General features: G+C 44.9%; 1 protein-coding gene across 15 annotated transcripts in view; it reads right to left on the reverse strand.

Moving 5' to 3' along the window:
* LOC139534958 (neurexin-2-like) overlaps window positions 1-24,037 on the reverse strand; it is a 1,135,712-nt gene that overhangs the window by 545,429 nt on the left and 566,246 nt on the right. For 9 of the 15 annotated variants that reach the window (XM_071334532.1, XM_071334523.1, XM_071334522.1 and 6 more), the window contains 4 exons: window positions 22,375-22,813; window positions 20,273-20,656; window positions 13,228-13,431; window positions 9,798-9,824 (listed from right to left, as the gene is read on the reverse strand). In XM_071334532.1, the coding sequence (XP_071190633.1) occupies window positions 9,798-9,824; window positions 13,228-13,431; window positions 20,273-20,656; window positions 22,375-22,813 (1,054 nt within the window). The remainder of the gene's footprint in view (window positions 1-9,797; window positions 9,825-13,227; window positions 13,432-20,272; window positions 20,657-22,374; window positions 22,814-24,037) is intronic. The other 6 variants (XM_071334534.1, XM_071334530.1, XM_071334533.1 and 3 more) reach the window with 1 other exon arrangement.

The raw sequence follows: 24,037 nt of genomic DNA on the forward strand, positions 1-24,037 counted from the left end.
AATTTTCATGCTTCATGACCATGAACTGTGTTATTAACCTCCCTCATTGACTTTCAGATTGTGGAGTGGCTTGGTTAAAAATGAACGCCAGCACCATTTAAATTGGAAACCATTTTTGGGCAAAGCTGTGGGGGATAGCATTCTGTACTTGTAAATAAGCCCTAATCCCGTGAATACGGTGCCAGCCATTTAACAGGGTCCATATTGTTTTGTAGGGGACAATAAAAATGCTATTGATTTGTTTCATCATCTGGTGAATAACATTTGTTAAGAGGATGGATGGTGATTGAGATTCTGTGATGTGTAATGGACAGACTTGCAACCCATCTGGGCATGTCTCTCTCCGTGCTTCAGTATTACAGCAATAGAAGGCTTTGTTGTGATATACTGCTGAAATGGTTGAGAAGTGGTTTCTATAGCATGAGATGATCACTTGGCTCTGCTTTTTCCCAGATATGGGGATCAGGCTGTCTTTGACATTGATCGTATTTGTCTCCTTAGCCTATGATATCATATTTACTATGATATCCAAGGAGAGCGGGGCCCATCTCAGATCTAATGAAGGGTGTGCGTGCCAGCCAGTTGTAATGCCGCCAGTCTGCTAACAGCTAGCGCAACCACCGAGATGAAAGATGTGATGAACAACAGAGAGTGGTGATTAAAACACAAGAAGACAGCCAGACAAGATCCTCTCCGACTCTCACTCTGTTTTCTCACGCTCTCAATTTCTCTCTGTCCATTCCCCCTCTCTCCCCCTCTTCTCCTGTTTTGCTTTCTCTCTACCCCCGTCTCTCTCCACCACCTCTCGTTTTACCCCATTCCCCCCTTGCTCCATCCTCTCAGATCCCCATCCTCACAGAAAATACCTCTCTCTCTCGCTCTCTTTATCTCACCCTCTTCCTTCTCATCTATTTCCATATTGAAAACACAGTAGACCTTTTCTCCTCTATCATCTCTCCCTCTTGGGGAAAGTAGGCTAGGCTGGCAGTCAGTTGAGGACACTGTCGCATCCTGCCACCACAGCAAAACAACCCCAGCAGCCAAAACATGGCCTGATTTGCCAGGGGATACGAGGGAGGGGGATGGGAGAGGCGGCCACATAGAGTGTGACCCCCAGCCATGATTATCCATTATCCATGACCCTGTAGGCCAATTATCACGATAAGGGACAGAGAGGAGGGCCAGGTGGGTTGTTATCAGACTGCTTCTCTAACACCTGCACCCTCACTGTAAGGTGTGTGGTGCCTGTTCGCATGCATGATGAGATCAAATCTGTTGTTATCTAGACTAGCAGTGGAGGGAGGGGAGGTGTCGAGTGGAAGAGCGATTGATCCTAATAGTGAAGGAGGTGAGAAATGAATCTCTCTCTCTCTTTCATCTCTCTCTCCTTCATCTAATTAATCTCCCTCTTCATCTTCCTCTGTCTATCTCTTCCTCTATCTTCCTCTTTCTATCGTTTCATCTCTCCATCTTCCTCTTTCTATCGTTTCATCTCTCTATCTTCCTCTTTCTATCGTTTCATCTCTCTATCTTCCTCTTTCTATCGTTTCATCTCTCTATCTTCCTCTTTCTATCGTTTCATCTCTCTATCTTCCTCTTTCTATCGTTTCATCTCTCTATCTTCCTCTTTCTATCGTTTCATCTCTCTATCTTCCTATCACTCCATCTCTAACTTCCTCTTTCCATCTCTTCAGCTCCCTCTCTCTTCATCTCTCTCTCCCTCTCCTGGTGGATTTAGTTGATTTGGACCACGTCACCCAGCATGCAGCAGCAGCGTTGCCCTTGGAGACCCCATCATTCTGCTAAGGGAGTATGAACCCAGACAGCATCAATGTGCTGTTGCTCCTCTCATTACACCTCCCATAACAAGCCTATATTTAACCTGTCTCTCTGTCAGCCTATTGGGTTGAATGGGCTGCCATCTCACCATGCAAGTTGAATACTAAGAGACGAGGGGTGTATTTCAATGCTGTTAAGTGGCTTCCATTCCTTGTGTTTTCATCTCCATGATCACTGATCTGGCATGGCCTAAAATGGCCAGGCACATATGTTGAAAGCCTATTAAATCCTTTCACGTGTTTGTGTTAAAAGTATACATGGAAAGGAAGCCATGGAGGAGTATTGACACACCCAAGGAGATGAGTTGTATACCATCTTACCAAGCCATTAGGGCAGTGAAAAATGGTACGACATGGGGACAGGTAAGGAATCTTCTGTGGCACCATACAGGACTGGTGGGCAGGGTGGCACCATGCAGGACTGATGGGCAGGGTGGCACCATGGAGGGCTGGTAAGCTGGGTGGTACCATGCAGGACTGGTGGGCAGGGTGGCACCATGGAGGGCTGGTAAGCTGGGTGGCACCATACAGGACTGGTGGGCAGGGTGGAACCATGCAGGACTGGTGGGCAGGGTGGCACCATGCAGGACTGGTGGGCAGGGTGGCACCATGCAGGACTGGTGAGCTGGGTGGCACCATGCAGGGCTGGTGAGCTGGGTGGAACCATGCAGGACTGGTGGGCAGGGTGGCACCATGCAGGACTGGTGGGCAGGGTGGTACCATGCAGGGCTGGTGGGCAGGGTGGCACCATGCAGGACTGGTGGGCAGGGTGGCACCATGGAGGACTGGTGGGCAGGGTGGAACCATGCAGGACTGGTGGGCAGGGTGGCACCATGCAGGACTGGTGGGCAGGGTGGCACCATGCAGGACTGGTGGGCAGGGTGGCACCATGCAGGACTGGTGGGCAGGGTGGAACCATGCAGGACTGGTGGGCAGGGTGGAACCATGCAGGACTGGTGGGCAGCGTGGAACCATGCAGGACTGGTGGGCAGCGTGCCCTGGTGCCATAAGTCAAGGGGAGAGGTAAACGGGGGGAGAGATACTCCATGGGCGTCGTGCCACCCTCCTTAAATGATCCTCACTTTTAGTTACACCACCACCACCTTTTACTGTCTTTCTGTATGTGACACACTGTCTCTCCCTCTATCTCTCCCTCTCTCCCTCGTTCTCCCTTTCTCTCCATGTCTCTCCTCCTCTCCCCCTATTTCTCTCTCTCTCGTCTGTTGTTATGTCTCTGCTTCAGTCCTCACACCTCATTCTATATCTCTGAGCTACTGTTGGTCGATTTGTCTCCTCTCCTCTTTCTCTACGTTGCTCTCTATTTTGGGTGAATAGTGTGAAGTAATGGGTCTGACAGAGACAGTAGAAGAAACTTCCAGACTGGGGAAAAACTGAGGCGGGTACACGCAGTGCACTCCCAAAAATGTAATCTCCCTCTAATTGTAAGGTCACAGTCAACCTTATACTCCATTATACTGACTGGCACCCTTTCAGACTGGCCTGTCAGTCTACGTATTACCCTTGTGGAGAACTGGGCACATATTTTGTTCACTTCGGTGGTTTTTGGCAAAGAAACATAAGCAATATTGATGAATTGTATTTTCACTGCAGACTAGTGTTCCCTTACTATTGGGCTAGCTTTCAACAGACTTGGAAAGGGAGTTTTGAAAAACGTACACTGATAGCCGACGTAACCACATGCGTGTGGACTTGTACACGCTCATTCCGTTTCAGCTCTAGTTAGGAAAATGATTATGTAGTCCTTTGATGTGCTTCAAAGGTCTACATTATTAGGTCACTTCTGTTTAACATTTGAAGAGGTATTTGGTAAATTTCTGATTTAAACATGCAGCGAGCCGGAAAATGTGTACAAATTAAATGAGAACACATATGCGGAGGACACATGGATATTTGCGAACGTTTTTCCAATCTTCTAAACGTGCCTCGGTAATGCTGTGACGTCATATCTCAGTTCCTGAGTGTAGCCATCTTACGAAGTGTCTTCTCTCTCTGTGTGCACATTGCATATCCAGTAACACAGGACATTTCATAGGACACGTGACAACTGTCCTAACCAGTTGTCATTTACGCAAAGTGTATCATCAAAAATCAAACAAACATCACTGACATAATTCTAGCTATTACGTTCATTTCATAAAGAATGCAGCTCATTGCAATGGGTGCAGAAATTAAGACAAGTGTCCTAATACATGTCATCTCCTCAACAGTTGGCTGCTTGGAATGAATTTGGCCCTGAAGAGAGTCTGGGTATGAAAAGATCATTGAATTAAGCTCTGACCGCCACTCAAGCATTAAATTGCCTTAAAAGATGATTTAATTTCATCAGAGCATTTGGTGAAATGAAACTATTATACAAGGCAATGTCAATACATGTCCAAAGTTGAAATGAACTCTACTGTAGTGTGGACTACTATCATAACTGACTTTATACAGCGTCACAATTATACTACATGATGTCTTGTTAAGTGTTGCTCTCGATAAGGACCCAATACATAAAACATTTTATGACACATATAACATATGAATCTTTATACATACATATGTACCACTTACATATGTATACAGTAAGTTGTATACCTATATTTAAGCAATAAGACACAAGGGGGTGTGGTATATATTGGTCATATACCACAAACCCCCAAGGTACCTTATTGCTATTATAAACTGGTTACCAACGTAATTAAAGCTGTAAAAATACATGTTTTGTCACACCCGCGGTATACGGTCTGATATTCAGGGCTCGAACCACCCAGTTTATAAATGCCCGTATAGCTAAATACCTATCCTACACCCCTTGTTTTTCTCTATGCTAGTACTGTAGTCTTTTTCTCTGTCTCTGTGCTATGAAACGGATGTCCTCTGTGTGACACAGGGAAGTCATGCCTCAAAGCTCAGCGCAGGGCGACACACAGACACAGAGGTGTTACAGCGAGCAGGTGACACACAGACACAGGGGTGTTACAGCGAGCAGGTGACACACAGACACAGAGGTGTTACAGCGAGCAGGCGACACACAGACACAGAGGTGTTACAGCGAGCAGGTGACACACAGACACAGAGGTGTTACAGCGAGCAGGTGACACACAGACACAGAGGTGTTACAGCGAGCAGGTGACACACAGACACAGAGGTGTTACAGCGAGCAGGTGACACACAGACACAGAGGTGTTACAGCGAGCAGGTGACACACAGACACAGAGGTGTTACAGCGAGCAGGTGACACACAGACACAGAGGTGTTACAGCGAGCAGGTGACACACAGACACAGAGGTGTTACAGCGAGCAGGCGACACACAGACACAGAGGTGTTACAGCGAGCAGGTGACACACAGTGGCACTCACACACAGCCTACATGTTCCTGTGCCCCCACGTTTGATCTATCTGGGCTGTGTGTGTGTGTGTGTGTGTGTGTGTGTGTGTGTGTGTGTGTGTGTGTGTGTGTGTGTGTGTGTGTGTGTGTGTGTGTGTGTGTGTGTGTGTGTGTGTGTGTGTGTGTGTGTGTGTGTGTGTGTGTGTGTGTGTGTGTGTGTGTGTGTGTGTGTGTTTATGACCCTATACTCTACTTCATGCGCAAATATGTGTGTGCCTTGGATCGTGTGTGTGCAAGTGGATGGGACAAAGGGCGTGACATTAACAGAAGGGTCTTGAGAGAGCCACATTGCTCACCATATGTCACAGCACATCTCATTGCAGAGTGGGTGGTGCTGTTAGGTGGTGAAATATCACCCTCCATATTGATACATCACTTACACCCCCAAACTAACCTGACTGGCTAACTCTGATTCACTTCCTAGCAAAACACGCCCATTTGGTTACAGGATATCACTTACAGTGTAGGGAAGAATCTCACCCCAATTCACATAGCGAACAATTGGCATCATGTCTGCAGGAACACAAGTATTTCGCTACACCCGCAATAACATCTGCTAAATATGTGTATGCGACCAATAAAATGAGATGTAATTCTAAATGTCACCAGATTCCATTTAGGGTTCTCGTCAAAAGTGCTGTATAGGGAACACGGGGTAATTTGGGATGCAGCCTATCAGTGGGTTACTGGATATAACTAAGGGAAGAAGGAAATATTGGCATATAGGCTAAATCATGGGTATTCAAATGTTACCCTACGAGGTCCGGACTACTGCTGCTTTTCTGTTCTACCTGATAATGAATTGCACCCATCTGATATCCCAGGTCTAAATCAGTCCCAGATTAGAGGGGAAGAATTTAAATAAGCAGTGAAACTGGCTTCGAGGTCCAGATTTGAATTTGAGGGGCCTGTTATAGGAGCATGGCTGCGTTTACATATGCAGCCCAATTCAGATTTTTTTCCCACTAATTGGTCTTTTGCCAATAATTGGGCAAAAGATAATAATTGGGCTGTCTGTGTAAATCTATAGCAGATCTATGATAAGTAGAGCTAAGTAGAACAAGTTGAGTTTCCACAGGCTAATCCACTTCTTTCATCGTCTGAGGGGAAATAACCAGGAGAATTCCCTCAAACTACCGTACTACCACTCAGAAACACAATGAAGCGGAAAATAGGCCATTCACTTGTTGGTCGAGAGATGTCTGTGTGTATACCTTCTGCTGGAGAAAAATAACCCTCCTAAATCCTTCTCTTTTCCAGAGACTTTTCCATGTGTTATCATGACATCTAGTGTTGGCTTGGTTGTAGTATGTTGTGTTAAAACCATCCCACTATTTCAAAGTGAGTCATGCCAGCAGCAATAGAGAGAATGAGGCTATTCGTCATCTTATGACTCTTTCAGTATGCTGGTGGAGATGGCACCAGCATACTTGACTTTTACACATTTTGTTGGTTTACAGCCTGAATTCAATTGCGATTTTTTTGTCACTGGCCTAAACACAATACCACATAATGTGAAATATTGTTTTTAGAATTATTCATTTTTTTAATTTTTTTTTACACATGAATAAAAAATCTAAAGCTGAAATGTATTGAGTCAATAATTATTTAATCCCTTTGTTATGGCAAGCCTATTTAAGTTCAGGATTTAAAAAAACGCTTAACAAGTCACATAATAAGTTGCATGAACTCACTCTGTGTTCAAAAATAGTGTTTAACATTATTTTTGATTGACTAACTCATCTCTGTACCACACACATATAATTATCTGTAAGGTCCCTCAGTCGAGCAGTGAATTTTAAACACAGATTCACAAAGACCAGGGAGGTTTTCCAATGCCTTTCAAAGAAGGCCACCTATTGGTACAGTAGGTGTATTTTTTTTTAAAGCAGACATTGAATATCCCTTTGAGCATGATGAAGTTATTAATTACACTGTGGATGGTGTATCAACACACCCAGTCACTGTAAAGATACATGCATCCATCTTAACTCAGTTGCTGGAGAGGAAGGAATCTGCTCAGCAGTGGTGTAAAGTACTTAAGTAAATATACTTTAAATTACCACTTAACTCGTTTTTGAGGCTATCTGTACTTTACTTTACTATTCAGATTTAAATTTTAAATTTTGTTTTACTTCACTACATTCCTAAGGAAAACTATGGACTTTTTACACATTTTCCCTAAGCATATTCCAAAACATGCATCCTGTTTTGCACCATGTACTAAAGTCATACAGCAAAAAATGTGGCAAAGCAATTAACTTTTAGTCCTGAATACAAAGTGTTATGTTTGGGGCAAATTCAATCCAACACAATCCAACACTCTCCATATTTTCAAGCATAGTGCTGGCTGCATCATGTTATGGGTATGCTTGTAATCGTTTAAGTACTGGGGAGTTTTTCAGTATAAAAAAAATACGAAATGGAGAGTTTTTTGTGTAGAGCGTTGACAAACAATGACAATTAGATCAATTTTAATCCCGCTTTGTAACACAACAAAATGTTAATATTTGCTGAATATATATATGTATATTGCTGCGTATGTGGAATGCTTGTAGCACATACAAATATAGATACATATAGATACTGGCACTTTAAAAAAAGTATACATTTGTGCACTCAATGACAGACAGACACAGAGACAGAGACAGAGACAGAGACAGAGAGAGACAGAGACAGAGACAGAGACAGAGAGAGAGACAGAGACAGAGACAGAGACAGAGACAGAGACAGAGACAGAGACAGAGACAGAGACAGACAGACAGACAGACACACAAACACACACACACACACACACACACACACACACACACACACACACACACAGCAGGTTTCTCCTTAGTCATAGTGGGGCCTGCACTTACCTTGTCTACTGACATGTTAACAGTGACAGTTTGCTGTCGTTCTCTCAGCATACGTTGAAATACTTTTGTTTGTTCCCATGAACGCTGTATGTCTGTCTACTCTAGGGGGCTGTGCCCTCAATGGAGTCTACATTTTTAAATGGACATTTTAGACATTTAGCAGAAGCTCTTATCCAGAGTGACTTACAGTACTGAGGGCAGTAATTTCACATTACGTATAGTGATTTCACATGATGCATTCCAACAGCAGCACACGTAAAACTAATCACCTAAACAGCCCTGTTCATTTGACTTAAATGAATACCCAATAGTAGGTGGGCATTCACCAGTGTGTGAGTATGTGGGCAGAGAAAGTGAAAGTGTGTAGATTGGAAAGGGAAATGATAGAGATATGCCTACAAAGCTATTGGGTCGTTCCACCAATAGGTGTCTTTTGAGTAGCGTAACTTGGTGGGGGAAAAAAATCATCTTTGATTTCACCTAATTTGAACATTCGGTCATGAATTGCACATGTTCAAATGAAAAAAAACGAAATGTCCCATCTCAAGAGGTAAAAAATAGAAAAGACTATAGTAAGTGCCTATTAAGCGGCAAATAAAGTAACAGGATTGACTGTAACAGAGTTGACCGTAACAGGGTTGATGACTTCATCTTAAATCAGCCATAAATCCCCTTGTGACAGGGGAAAATAGGCTTGTTGTGTGCAACAGGGAGGGGCAATTGAATGCAAGTTTCACAAAAACATTTCAATTGTTAAATTGTCGTGCGTGACGGGGTTGAAATGTTATGCTCGACCCACTCAGTTTTCCACCACAAACACTAGAAAATGGCCAGAATGAGTGGAACCAGCTCGACTGCTTTTACACTACGACTTGGCTATTGGATGTTCAATGTTTCTTAAAAAAACAATATCCAAAAAGGGTTAGTTTAACCATATTAAAACGAGAAGTTCACATAACAGGGTTGAGCTTAACATGAGGGAAAGGGTCTTTTGACCTTAAAATGAATAACTAAACACATAAAATAAAGAATAGTCTTCTGAAAGGAGTTTGTCAAAGCAATACAATAATTGGGGCTTTACAATGATGGTTAAAACTTGGGGTTAAATGGGTCAACATTTTCCTAGATGCCACTTTAGCAAGTATTTATTCAAATAAAACATTATATTTATTGAATTTTCCATGTGGTCTATATTAAAAGGCACTTCATTTAATATAACAGGCTTTTAACATTCTATATTTGTGCACAAGACCTACTTAATATATCAAAGGGAGGCACTCATTTCATGGAACGACCCTACTAATGAAATGAGCAGGGTGGAATAGAATGAAATGAACAGTCAGAAGGACAAAAAAGGGGGGAAATAATAGACAGAAAGAAGAAAAAAAAAGGAAGGAAATAAGAGGGGATTTATAAGAAAATGATATCATGAAATGAAAATGGAAAATCCTAGTGTGGTCTCAGAGGCAGAATAAATAGCATAGGATGATAAGATAGAGTATTGTATAACCAAAGAGGATAGATAAAAAAAAATGGCAAAAATGACAAAGGGAGATAGCTATCACTTAATAAATGTGATTGGATTGATTGACTTGAATGCATTACGGCGAAAACATTTATAAGGGACACATTGAACAGAAGACTGTTGATACAATCAGCAGAAAAATATAGATATAGTCATAAAAATGCATAGAACCACTTACTGAGGTTACAGTCTATCCTGATACAATCTGGTGGGAGAGAGAGCGAGATGGTGAGATCATATCAAAAAGAAAAGAGAGAGGAGAGAAAGAAGAATAAAAGACAGAGAGATAATAACATTTTACATCCTTCAAGGTACATTCTGCAGACAACCAAGCATTTAGCTAGGGGCCACCATCCGGGGACAGAGCTACGAGTCAGGATCACCCTTTCCCACACCTCCGTCATCATCCCCTCACCATCCACCCCTCCCACCATCCACCCTTCAAAACCCACCCTGTCCCAATGCACTACAGAAGGCAAGCTATTCACTCAATCATTGATACAATAAAGCTCTCTCTCTATATATATATATATCACTGTAGGCCCACTTAATGGCAAGGGGACAATGCCAATTCAATAGGTTGAGGAGATAAATGTACATTGTACATTAATTCGATTCTTGATACCTTGTGATGGACTACCCGTTAGATAGGCAAAATAATAAATACATCAAGGTTAGACACGCTACATGTAGGACGTATGCGATTGAACATAGAAAACAAAGGATAGATCTCACAGATAATAAGCCTCATTCTTAGACTTGTCTTTGACAGACCTGTAGTACATGTGATACGGACCATTCACCATTATTTGTCACAAGCATGTCATTTCAAGCTGCATATAAATCCAATCTAATTTTATTTGTCACATGTGCCGAATGCAACAGGTGTAGACCTTACCGTGAAATGCTTAGTTGCAAGCCCTGAACCAACAATGCAGTTCGAGAAATAGAGTTAAGAAAATATTTACTAATTAAACTAAAGTAAAAAATTTATAATTAAATTAATCAAAAAGTATCACAATAAATGTACATAACAATAACAAGGCTATATCTAGGGGGTACCGGTACCGAGTCAATGTGCTGGGGTACAGGCTAATCGAGGTCATTTAGAGAGTCATTATTCCCATTTCCTCTAGTAGCTTTTATCAGAAATGGCTTAACCATGTGGAAACAATGGCTCCATGGCTTTGTGGTTGTGGGTAAGAAACAGCTTGCCTTTTGTAGCCCCTCGGGTATGGAAACCAACAGCAGCAATATTAGGAAAAGGGTGATCTGCACACTCCAGCCACAGCGCACACTTCTACATCTGGATATACTAAGAGCTATGCTAGAATATGCTCTCAACATTTTATTCACTCGTCTTTAGTCTACACAGCTTCCTCTGAAACGCATGTCCTCTGTTAGAACATTGTAAAATGGCCGAGCTCTGTTATTGAGTTAGTGGTCTCTTCTGCCCTCTGGTGGCGACAGGCTGTGTGTGCGTGTGGCTGAGGCTGAGGAGTGGTCTCGAGCTGTCAACCGCTACAGAATAGATGACTCAAACAGCCAGGAACCAGGCTCACTGTTATAGGGGGGAGGATTGCGACTGCAGATATGAATGGGATTATCCATTCGTCAATGACAAAATTGTTCACAGCTTGTGAGAGTGAGGTGTACAGTATGTTAACTAATGTGATTTTATGGAGTTTGGACTAAAAAGTCAAAAAAGAAAGCAAGTATTAGAGCATTGTTGTAATTTATGCAGCTGTGTCTTAGTCACAGAACGCAGAATGATTGATTTAAAACCATCTAATTGTAGATTGATAATCTAATCATGCAGTGTCATCATCCCTGATCACAAGTCGACATTATCAGTGCAAAGTGTGTCCCTCTACACCGTTTCATATTGATCAATTAACTCATCATTAATTAGGCCTATCTTAATGGTAAGCAACATATCTCCAAAATCATCCTCTGATTCTATAATGATTCCACCTCCAATTAATTTCCTCCAAACGAGCTATGAATAGAAATGTTGATGTGGATTTGACACCTCTGGGCATTGTGGGATTTTGGATACGTTAGGGAGACAGCTAATAGGAGGAGGTAAACCAATATCTGGTTCATTTGGACACATTAGCACTATGGATTAGCATTTAGCTTCATTAGCTATGTGTTTAGGGGGGGCGTGATTGTTCTGGGCCAAGGCGGATGTTGGTATGTGTGTGGGTGCTGAGGCTCGCAGGGCTGAGCAGCATTGCCGTCACAGGACCTCCGACTGTGTGTGTGTGCGTGCATGTGTGTGTTTGTGGATTTGTGGGTGTAGCTGTGTGTAGCTGTGGGACAACACTGGACTCTGAGCCGGTCTCTCTGACTGTTTGATCCAAGGGCCGCAGACATACAGGCCATTGAAGGGATGAAAAGTTCCATCTTCTGAGCCTTGGCCAGGTGAGAGATGAGAGAGAGAGATGAGAGAGATGAGATAGAGAGCGAGAGATGAGAAAGAGAGAGAGAGAGAGAGAGAGAGAGAGAGCCAGAGAGAGAGAGCCAGAGGGAGATGATCGAGAGCCAGAGCGAGAGAGAGAGAGCCAGAGGGCGGCAGTGAAATGAACAAAGAGTCAGAGAGAAAGTAGAGAGTGAAAGCGAGAGAGAGAGAGAGAGAGAGATTGAAAGGGAGAGAGAAGGGTAAGATAGAGATAGATGAATATGCTATGGCATTATTGGAGGAACCATCCTCTCCACCACCACCTCCTGTCACTAAGTTGGTGGCCCACACTCCTGTATCCCAGGGTGCACCTGGGCCCCGTTTCTCCCCGGCTCCTGCTCTCTCCCTTTAAAAGATGGAAGACAAAGGGGTGGGCACCATCACTGCCTTCGGTCACAACAGTCTGCCAGGAGTCCAAACTTCTGGATGTTGGCAATGAAGCCATGTATCTACTTCCCCAGAGTCAGATGAATCATGGATACCATTATTATGTCTGCAGTTTGAAGGAAGCTGCTAACTAGCTCTAGCGCAACTGCTAATTAGCGTTTGTGAAATGACTGGAAGTCTATGGTATCTGCTAGCATGCAGATACCCATAGACTTCCAGTCATTACACTCAGGCTAGTTAGCATTTGCTCACAAAACTATCTGTAATTTCCTTCATACTGGACGCAGAGACATACAAATGGTATTGACGAGTTCATCCGACTCTGGGGAAGTAGATCGTATCCCTTTAAGGCTTAGCGCTGAAAAATAATATGTTTCTGTTTCCTTATTCCATGTCATCGTTTTAAAATACATCAATATATTACTGCCTTCCAGTCTTTCTTTTTTGTACTAATTTAGAAAGATGTTAGTGTATATATGGACAATAATGTCTCTACCATTGTCTATAGCACCCTCTACTGGCAGACTGTCTGAACAACCAAACCCCTTTATGTTCCTTTAGCTAGAGATATCTCCATAGGGACCAGGGGAGAAACAGAGCAGAGAGGCTACAGGAGTAGGTCTAACCAGGGAAGCAGAGACAGGAGGCAGGCTTGCAGTGACAGACAAAGGCTCAGGTTTACGGGGTGGACATGGAGCTTGACGGAAGGGGTTAAGAGAAAATCAGAGGTTGTCATGGTGGGGTTGCCATTGGCTACCTAGGTTGACGGTCAGCTTGATCCTGCCACCGTCCAGCTCTAGCCGCAGGGTGTCGGCGGACTCTTTGGAGGTGGTGGCCATGAGGAGGCCGTAGGCCCTTTGGGACATGAACCGCAGCGCCACGTCCTCCGCCTCGGTGTGCATGGTGCCCGGGATGAGGATCTTCAGGTACATGCTGCTGTCGTAGCTCAGCACCGTCGCCTCTGTCAGGGGGCGGGGGTATGGAGAGGAATGTAGAAGCATGCACACATGAGCAGACGCAGATACAGGTTCAGACAGACAGGCACATACATTATGGAGTGACACGACGTTTAACAAGAGAACCAGAGATTACAGATCTGATATTGTAGTTTTCCCAATACACACATTGACACCCAGTGCAGAAAGGTCTTCCAAGGTTAGCACCGTGTCTTTTCTTTGACTAGAGAGGACAGTAAAGTGTTATAACAACACTAAGGGTGGCAGGTAGGCTGGCGGGTAGGAGCGTTGGGCCGGTAACCAAAAGGTTGCTGGATCGAATCTCTGAGCTAAAAATCTGTCGTTTTGCCCCTGAACAAGGCAGTTAACCCACTGTTCCCCAGTTGCTGATGAAGTAGATGTTGATTAATGGAGCCCCCCCCCCCCGCACCTCTCTGATCCAGAGGGGTTGGGTTAAATGAGGAAGACAGTTGAATGCATTCAGTTGTACAACTGACTAGGTATCCCCCTTTCCCTCTAATACAACTAACAGAAGATATGATGTAGATAACATCATAGACACGAACAGCAAAACCCCTGCAGCTGACTTTACGTAGATCCCGTCTGAAGAGATGATTGACAGCTTGCCTACGGAGGTCTCTCTGTATGTGGGTAAACACATGTTGCCGTGGGCTAGGCTGATCCACCATGGGGACTTCCCTTATATTTTGGACGCATATGGTTTGGAGCACAAACCAAATGCTCTATTCAGACCACTGAAATCCACTTTAACACAAAGCATATCGCCTTTTGGCAAACAACTACTTGCTGTTGAATAAAACGGCCGACTCAAAAGGTTAGTTTCCAATCTCACTGTATTATTGAAGATCAAGTCCCACTACTTAAACACTAATATTGAGTTAGAACACCTTGGTCAGACAAGTGACAACAAAGCACAATATTGTGTAACTCTTTTTCATACACTTGCAGTATAAGATAAACCCACTAGAGGGCAGGGAAGCACCACACAAAAAACACAGCTCATCAGAAACAAACATTATACCAAAACTCAAATCAAATCAAATCAAATCAAATGTATTAGTCACATACACATGGTTAGCAGATGTTAATGCGAGTGTAGCGAAATGCTTGTGCTTCTAGTTCCGACAATGCAGTAATAACAACAAGTAATCTAACCTAACAATTCCGCAACTACTACCTTATACACGCAAGTGTAAAGGGATAAAGAATATGTACATAAAGATATATGAATGAGTGATGGTACAGACGGCATAGGCAAGGTGCAGTAGATGGTATAGAGTACGGTATATACCTATGAGATGAGTACTGTAGGGTATGTAAACATAAAGTGGCATAGTTTAAAGTGGCTAGTGGTCCATGTATTACATAAGATGGCAAGATGCAGTAGATCAGGGGTGTCAAACTCATTTCGCATCGTGGGCCACATACGGCCTAGGGAGATGTCAAGTGGGCCGGACCATTAAAATTATACCATACTCTGCTATAAATAACCAAAATATCATGTCTTTCCTTTGTTTTGGTGTAAAGAAGCACAAGAACATTAGGAAAATATTGAAATTTAATGAACTATCCTTTTACAAAACATTTCATGAAACACCTCATATTTCCTTAGACAAATGTGCAATTTACTTTTATCATTCACAAATATGCATTGCAACTGATCCCACTGATTGTACAAAGGCACAAAACTTTAATTGGTACTGAAAAATATAGTAATGCACTTTAAGATTAAATGAGACTTTTAAAGAAAGGAATTTTTAAACCACTTACACATACGCATATAAAATCTAAATGTAATCCCTGCGTACACCTTACAAACTAAGGAGAGTGATTTTAAATGTGTAATGAAGAAAGTGTTCGCCTGTCCTGTAAATCTGTAAACTTCATACATGAAACATACATACACATACAATACATACTGAAAATTTATGGAGTTGTATGAACAGTAGAATTCCATCACACAACTTTTGTTTTGAAGCTGCTGACTAACATTAAAGTGCACATTTTTTAAATCACCACAGTAAGGATTCATCTTCACAGAGCTGTATTCTTTCAATGCAAACAGTATCTAAGGCAGCATTTTAAAGGTACCGAAATACCGAAACTTGTTGCAAACACACCAAGCACGAAGGTTTTCCGTGCATCTCTGTAAATAAATAGGACGTGGTCCATTTTTCTTTGAAAATTCTACACTCCTTATCTACTTTTCTCCGTTTGGATAACGACATTTTGGCTAATGAGGGTGTAGCGGAGAGGTAGAGACCAAGGTATTAACAACGTCGTAACAAGCAGCAGATGGCGCATTGATACCGTCTGCTGTTTTCAGTCTGTCTCAGTGATGCGGCTTGTCTTCTACTCTGATGGAAAGAGTGCGCCCCTTAGCGGATAATCCATGAATTGCAGCGAATTAAAAATATTAATTCCATGTCTTTTATGCATTTTTTCCACTTTCAAATTATCCTGCGGGCCTGATCGAACCTCCTTGGGGGCCGGTTCCGGCCCGCGGGCCGTATGTTTGACACCCCTGCAGTAGATGATATAGAGTACAGTATATACATATACATAAGAGATGTGTAATGTAGGGTATGTAAACATTATATTAGGTGGCATTGTTTAAAGTGGCTGGTGGTACATTTTTACATAATTTCCATCAATTCCCATTTTTAAGGTGGCTGGAGCTGAGTCAGTTTGTTGGCAGCGGCCGCTAAATGTTAGTGGTGGCTGTTTAACAGTCTGATGGCCTTGAGATAGAAGCTGTTTTTCAGTCTCTCGGTCCCTGCTTGGATGCACCTGTACTGACCTCGCCTTCTGGATGATAGCGGGGTGAACAGGTAGTGGCTTGGGTGGTTGTTGTCCTTGATGATCTTTATGGCCTTCCTGTGACATCGGGTGGTGTAGGTGTCCTGGAGGGCAGGTAGTTTGCCCCGGGTGATGCGTTCTGCCGACCTCACTACCCTCTGGAGAGCCTTACGGTTGTGTGCGGAGCAGTTGCCGTACCAGGCGGTGATACAGCCCGACAGGATGCTCTCGATTGTGCATCTGTAGAAGTTTGTGAGTGCTTTTGGTGACAAGCCGAATTTCTTCAGCCCCCTGAGGTTGAAGAGGCGCTGCTGCGCCTTCTTCACAACGCTGTCTGTGTGGGTGGACCAATTCAGTTTGTCCGTGATGTGTACACCGAGGAACTTAAAACTTTCCACCTTCTCCACTACTGACCCGTCGATGTGGATAGGGGGGAGCTCCCTCTGCTGTTTCCTGAAGTCCACAATCATCTCCTTTGTTTTGTTGACGTTGAGTGTGAGGTTATTTTCCTGACACCACACTCCGAGGGCCCTCACCTCCTCCCTGTAGGCCGTCTCGTCGTTGTTGGTAATCAAGCCTACCACTGTAGTGTCGTCCGCAAACTTGATGATTGAGTTGGAGGCGTGCATGGCCACGCAGTCGTGGGTGAACAGGGAGTACAGGAGAGGGCTCAGAACGCACCCTTGTGGGGCCCCAGTGTTGAGGATCAGCGGGGTGGAGATGTTGTTACCTACCCTCACCACCTGGGGGCGGCCCGTCAGGAAGTCCAGGACCCAGTTGCACAGGGCGGGGTCGAGGCCCAGGGTCTCGAGCTTGATGACGAGTTTGGAGGGTACTATGGTGTTAAATGCTGAGCTGTAGTCGATGAACAGCATTCTCACATAGGTATTCCTCTTGTCCAGATGGGTTAGGGCAGTGTGCAGTGTGGTTGCGATTGCGTCGTCTGTGGACCTATTGGGTCGGTAAGCAAATTGGAGTGGGTCTAGGGTGTCCGGTAGGGTGGAGGTGATATGGTCCTTGACTAGTCTCTCAAAGCACTTCATGATGACGGAAGTGAGTGCTACGGGGCGGTAGTCGTTTAGCTCAGTTACCTTAGCTTTCTTGGGAACAGGAACAATGGTGGCCCTCTTGAAGCATGTGGGAACAGCAGACTGGGCTAAGGATTGATTGAATATGTCCGTAAACACACCAGCCAGCTGGTCTGCGCATGCTCTGAGGACGCGGCTGGGAATGCCGTCTGGGCCTGCAGCCTTGCGAGGGTTTTGGTAGTGGGCCGTGTCAGTGGCACTGTATTATCCTCAAAGCGGGCAAAAAAGGTATTTAGCCTGTCTCGGAGCAAGACATCCTGATCCGCGACGGGGCTGCTTTTCTTTTTGTAATCCGTGATAGACTGTAGACCCTGCCACATACCCCTTGTGTCTGAGCTGTTGAATTGCGATTCAATTTTGTCTCTGTACTGGGACTTAGCCTGTTTGATAGCCTTGCGGAGAGAATAGCTACACTGTGTGTATTCGGTCATGTTTCCGGTCACCTTGCCCTGGTTAAAAGCAGTGGTTCGCGCTTTCAGTTTCACGCGAATGCTGCCGTTAATCCACGGTTTCTGGTTTGGGAATGTTTTAATCGTTGCTCTGGGTACGACATCGTCAATGCACTTCCTAATGAACTCGCTCACCGAATCTGCATATTCATCATTGTTGTTGTTGGACGCCGTGCGGAATATATTCCAATCCGCGTGATCAAAGCAGTCTTGAAGCGTGGATTCAGATTGGTCGGACCAGCGTTGAACAGACCTGAGCGCGGGAGCTTGTAGTTTTAATTTCTGTTTGTAGGCTGGAATCAACAAAATGGAGTCGTGGTCAGCTTTTCCGAAAGGAGGGCGGGGGAGGGCCTTATATGCGTCGCGGAAGTTAGTATAACAATGGTCCAGAGTTCTGCCAGCCCTGGTCGGACAATCGATGTGCTGATAGAATTTAGGGAGTTTTGTTTTTAGATTAGCCTTGTTAAAATCCCCAGCTACGATGAATGCAGCCTCAGGGTGTGTGGTTTCCAGTTTACAGAGAGTCAGATAGAGTTCGTTCAGGGCCATCGATGTGTCTGCTTGGGGGGGAATATATACGGCTGTGATTATGACCGAAGTGAATTCCCTTGGTAGATAATGCGGTCTACATTTGATTGTGAGGAGTTCTAGATCAGGTGAACAGAATGACTTTAGTTCCTGAGTGTTGTTATGATGGTCACACCACGTCTCGTTAATCATGAGGCATACCCCCCCGCCCCTCTTCTTACCAGAAAGATGTATGTTTCTGTCTGCGCGATGCGTGAAGAAACCAGCTGGCTGCACCGACTCCGTTAGCGTCTTTTCAGTTAGCCATGTTTCCGTGAAGCAGAGCACGTTGCAATCCCTGATGTCTCTCTCGAATGTTACCCGTGCTCGGATTTCATCGACCTTATTCTCAAGAGACTGGACATTGGCGAGTAGTATGCTAGGGAGTGGAGCGCGATGTGCTCGTCTCCGAAGCCTGACCAGGAGACCGCTACGTTTGCCCCTTTTTCGGCGTCGTGTAGCTTCGCCGGCTGGGATCAGGTCCATTGTATTGGGTGGAAGGCAAGACACTGGATCCGTTTCGGGAAAGTCATATTCCTGGTAGGAAGGGTGGTTAGTTGACGTTAATCGTATATTCAGTAGTTCCTCCTGGCTGTATGTAATGAAACTTAAGATCACCCGGGGTACCAATGTAAGAAATAACACATAGAAAAACAAAATACTGCATATTTTCCAAGGAACGCGAAGCGAGGCAGCCATCCTGTTCGGCGCCGGAAGTGGTACAAACTGACCGTTCGTTCGATGATGTTCAGTCCTTCACTGCCTTGATTTCAATCCAGACTCTTGTTACCATTGATAAGCCTACAACACAGCATCTCTGAGTTGTGCATTTCTAGCGTTGGAAAAAGTAGCCAATTGTCAGACTTGAGTAAAAGTAAAGATACCTTAATAGAAAATGACTCACGTAAAAGTCACTCAGTCAAATACTACTAAAAGTCTAAAAGTATTTGGTTTTAAATATACTTAAATATCAAAAGTAAATGTAAATGATATAAATCATTTTAATTCCTTATATTATGCAAAACAGATGATTTAATTGAATTTACTGACACACAGGGGCACAATCCAACATTCAGACATCGTTTAGAAACAAAGCATTTGTGTTTAGCGAGTCTGCCGGACCAGAGGCAGGAGGCATGACCATGTGTTCTCTTGATAACTGTGTAATTGGACCATTTTCCTTCCTGCTAAGAATTAGAAATGTAATGAGTACTTTTGGATGTCAGGGAAAATGTATGGAGTAAAAAGTATATTCTTTTCATTAGGAATGTAGTGAAGTAAAAGTTAAACTTTTCAAAACTATAATTAGTAAAGTTTAGGTAGTACTTCAATGTATTTTTACGTCGCACCACTGCATTTCACCTGGGTCTCGAAGGAGATGTTACACGCTTTCCTTTAGTGCTACGACAGCCAACAGCCTACAGCTAATTAGAATGGATCAGACATACGTAGCCGCCAGCACGTTGCGTCACCCCCGCACAGACAGACAGAGAGCAGCCTCGCACCACCTGGATGTATGTGACAAGCCCAGATGGTGACAGTAAGCATCGTCGCTCTACCGAGCTCCACCAGCCTCCCACCAGCCTCCCACCAGTTCAGTCAGCTAGCTCCCCACCCCTGCCAAGCCAACGCAAGACCAAATGCCACCCATCCCCAAGTGCACAGCTCCTTTTAGCACACTGTAGCTGGTGGATGCTTTAGAGTGGCACCAGGATAAGTCAGCCTCATCATCTAAGCCTAGTATGACTAGGGTTAGCTCGCTTGTAAGCATGAAACCAAATGGAACTTAATCCCCACGGATCCCACTTCTGACATCGTCTCCCCACGGATCCCACCGCTGCCACCAAATGTCCCCATCCTGTTTCATCACCACCTGTTCCCCCACTGCCCCGTTCTTCCCCAATTTCCCAGCCACTCCTCACCGATTTCACAGTTGCTGCCCAGGTAGCCGGTGCCGGTGCAGTCGCAGATGTAGCGGTTCCATCCCTCTTTACACAGGCCTCCGTTCCCACAGGGGGTGCTGCTACACCTCTTCTGCAGCTCGCGGGTGCAGAAGCTGCTAACGCCCGGGGAGCTCTGGATCTCGGCCAGGCGGCGCACGTCGCGGCTCTTGCCGTCGATGAAGAGGTCACGGACGCAGCCCACGTAGCCATAATTGAGCAGGGCGGTCCAGACCTCGGGGGGCAGCACCAGGTCAGAGCGGGTCTCGGGGAGACCTCCCAGGAACATGTCACTGTCCAGGTCTAGGATCTCACTGCCCTCGTTGGAGTTGAAGGGGATACTGCGGCTGTTCACTGAGATGGAGCCTAGGAGAGGAGGAGGAGGAGGAGGAGGAGGAGGAGGAGGAGGAGGAGGAGAGAGGAGAGATAAGGGGGTATATACATGATGTCAAGTGTGTATGTGTGTGTGTTTGCGCGTGTGACCGTGTTTGAGTGTATGTGTTGAGTGCTTTTGTATGTTCTTGTGTGTTTGTGTTGAGGCTGTAATCGATTGGCTGGAGGGGAAATGACCCAGGAGTATACAGCACGGTTGAGAGTGGATGAGACCTGGGCTCCTCTTGGCTGTGTTTTGTCAATGAAAACGCTCTAACAGGAAGGACAGGGTGTGATCAGAGAGACTCTCTATAGGAGCATCCCAATATGGGGATTAGTTAGGATGTATGAGGAGGCTTCCCACACACTCTCTCTCAAACACACACACACACGCAGGAACGCAGACACGTACACACACACATGCACAAACACACAGACACACAAAAACATAAGTGCCTACGTGCATCATGCACATTCCTCAGGGGACAGTACTAGGAGAGAAGACATGGATATGACAGGACTGAGAGAGAGGCAGGCCGAGATGGCTGAGAGGTGTGTAGAACAGATTTAAGACAGGACTGAGTGAGAGGCAGGCAGAGATGGCTGAGAGGTGTGTAGAACAGATTTAAGACAGGACTGAGGGAGAGGCAGGCAGAGGGGGTGGAGAGGTGTGTGGAACAGCTTTAAGACAGGACTGAGAGAGAGGCAGGCAGAGAGGGCTGAGAGGTATGTAGAACAGCTTTAAGACAGGACCGAGAGAGAGGCAGGCAGAGGGGGTGGAGAGGTGTGTAGAACAGCTTTAAGGCAGGACCGAGAGAGAGGCAGGCAGAGAGGGCTGAGAGGTGTGTAGAACAGCTTTAAGACAGGACCGAGAGAGAGGCAGGCAGAGGGGGTGGAGAGGTGTGTGGAACAGCTTTTTAAGACAGGACCGAGAGAGAGGCAGGCAGAGAGGGCTGAGAGGTGTGTAGAACAGCTTTAAGACAGGACCGAGAGAGAGGCAGGCCGAGAGGGCTGAGAGGTGTGTAGAACAGATTTAAGACAGGACTGAGGAAAAGGCAGGCAGAGAGGGATGGGGGTTGTGTAGAACAGCTTTAAGACAGGACTGAGAGAGAGGCAGGCAGAGAGGGCTGATAGGTGTGTAGAACAGCTTTAAGACAGGACTGAGAGAGAGGCAGGCCGAGAGGTCTGAGAGGTGTGTAGAACAGCTTTCAGACAGGACTGAGAGAGAGGCAGGCAGAGAGGGCTGAGAGGTGTGTAGAACAGATTTAAGACAGGACAGAGAGAGGCAGGCAGAAGGGGTGGAAAGGTGTGTGGAACCGCTTTTAGACAGGACTGAAGGACAGGAAGATAAGAAATAGAACAGGTGGATGACGGAGAATGAGTATACATCACAGGAGGTTGGTGGCCCCTTAATTGGGGAGGACGGGCTGGAGCGGAATAAGTGGAATGGTATCAAATTCATCAAACATATGGTGTATATGTGTTTGAAGGCATTTAATTTGCTCCGTTTCAGCCATTATTATGAGCCGTCCTCCCCTCAGAATCCTCCACTGGTATACAGTACATAGTCTGTATTTATGTGTACATCTCCGCAACATAAGAGTACCTGGAAATATGTATAGTTGTTACAATGGCTTCCTAGCTTGTACATGAATATGTCATAAACGTAGAAAAGTACTAATGTACTGCTTTATAGATGTTCATATCCTCACCTTTCCTCCCTTCCCTCTGGAAGTCCACATGGCACCACTCCCCGTCGTTCACCTTCTTATTACTGGTCTTCAGCTTGATACTCCCAGATCCCATGTCCATTAGCAGGTAGAGAAACCCATCCAACAGCTCCATGGCAAAGTAGTCTGACTTCATGTCCCTACCTGGTTTCTGCTCTTTAGGACCCTGGGTGCGCCCGTGGCTAAACAGGAGCAGGCCGCTGGGTTCTGTGGTGCGGAAGTCGAAGGAGATGGAGCCTGTTTTCTTGGTGTTCCACTTGGGCAGGGCGATGAAGGACTCTGGGGACTCAAAGGTGACGGGGTCCAGGGCGGCCACATCCTCACAGCGGAAAACAAGATCTCCGTTCAGGCTGATTTTAGGGTCCCGCTCGATGGCTAGCCGGGAGAGTTCTAGCTTGAAGTCGTTATTCTTGTACACCACCTACAGGGAAAGGGGGAAGGCGATAGAAACAATTTGGTTTTAGTATTGTCAGCTGATGTTTACCTTCTGTATGCTGTGCTAGCAATCATAGACCCCACATGAATGTGGGAAAGATAAATTATGCATACAAAGGCCTACTACTTAGTTTTATATTGATAGGTTTGACAAAGACTACGCCCAACAATGCATCAGGGACTTTGAATGCGAATAAATATATAACACACTAGTCTTTGAATACTGATGCTGTCTAGCTTTTCTTTGGATTTCTTGGAAAGAAAATGTGTCCATGATAGTTTACACTGCTTTACAATTCAAAATACACTTCACTCCCTTCACGTTGAATTTAGCATCTCAAGGTCTCTATGCCTAGAATTTTCAAAGGACTAACCGTAGACATTAAAAGAAGTGTGGCATTTGTTTGTGTGAATATGACTCATAGTTTAGCAAACTCAATTATTCACAATGGCACTCTGGGAGATCTCAAGTTGCAGGATGAAGGGAATAAAACAAGGGATAAACTAGACGCCTACAGACTAATGCAAATTCCTGACAGACTTGATGATAAAAACGGTCTACATTGTCCTGGGTGTCTCCATTCATAATGTAAAGTATTAGGTGTTAAAGCTCTGGATAGTGTGTTAAGCTGTCTTCGGGTGTATTTTTTTCCTGCAGCTCTTTCTGATAGGTACATAGACCATGATGATTGCTGTCATCGGATAGATGCTGGAAAGGTGGCACACTGTGAAACCGCTATCTGAAAACACCTCTTCGACACAGGGTGAAGAGACAACAAGAGAGTGGGCTCTTGTCCCAGAGCCCACACCCAGTCTTACCACAGCTCTTAACGCACACACACACACACACACACACACACACACACACACACACACACACACACACACACACACACACACACACACACACACACACACACACACACACACACACACACACACACACACACACACACACACACACACACACACACACACAAACCACATTGACCACACGCAGGCTCCTAGACACACACACACACAAGCCCAAACACTGTCCCCTGAAAGTAGTGCTTTTAGAGTCGTGTTAGAAAGATTCCCAGTCCAAGCACAGGCTCCAATTTCTTCTGTCGTATCAAGGCAGTGCAGAGATACTGCAGTCAGCAACAAAAATGGACCAGCTAAAATCTCAGGGTTCACTGAAATGATTTTAAAACCCCCTAGAGTCAAT

Source organism: Salvelinus alpinus, chromosome 11 (genome assembly GCF_045679555.1).
Source record: "Salvelinus alpinus chromosome 11, SLU_Salpinus.1, whole genome shotgun sequence".
Taxonomy (NCBI): domain Eukaryota; kingdom Metazoa; phylum Chordata; class Actinopteri; order Salmoniformes; family Salmonidae; genus Salvelinus; species Salvelinus alpinus.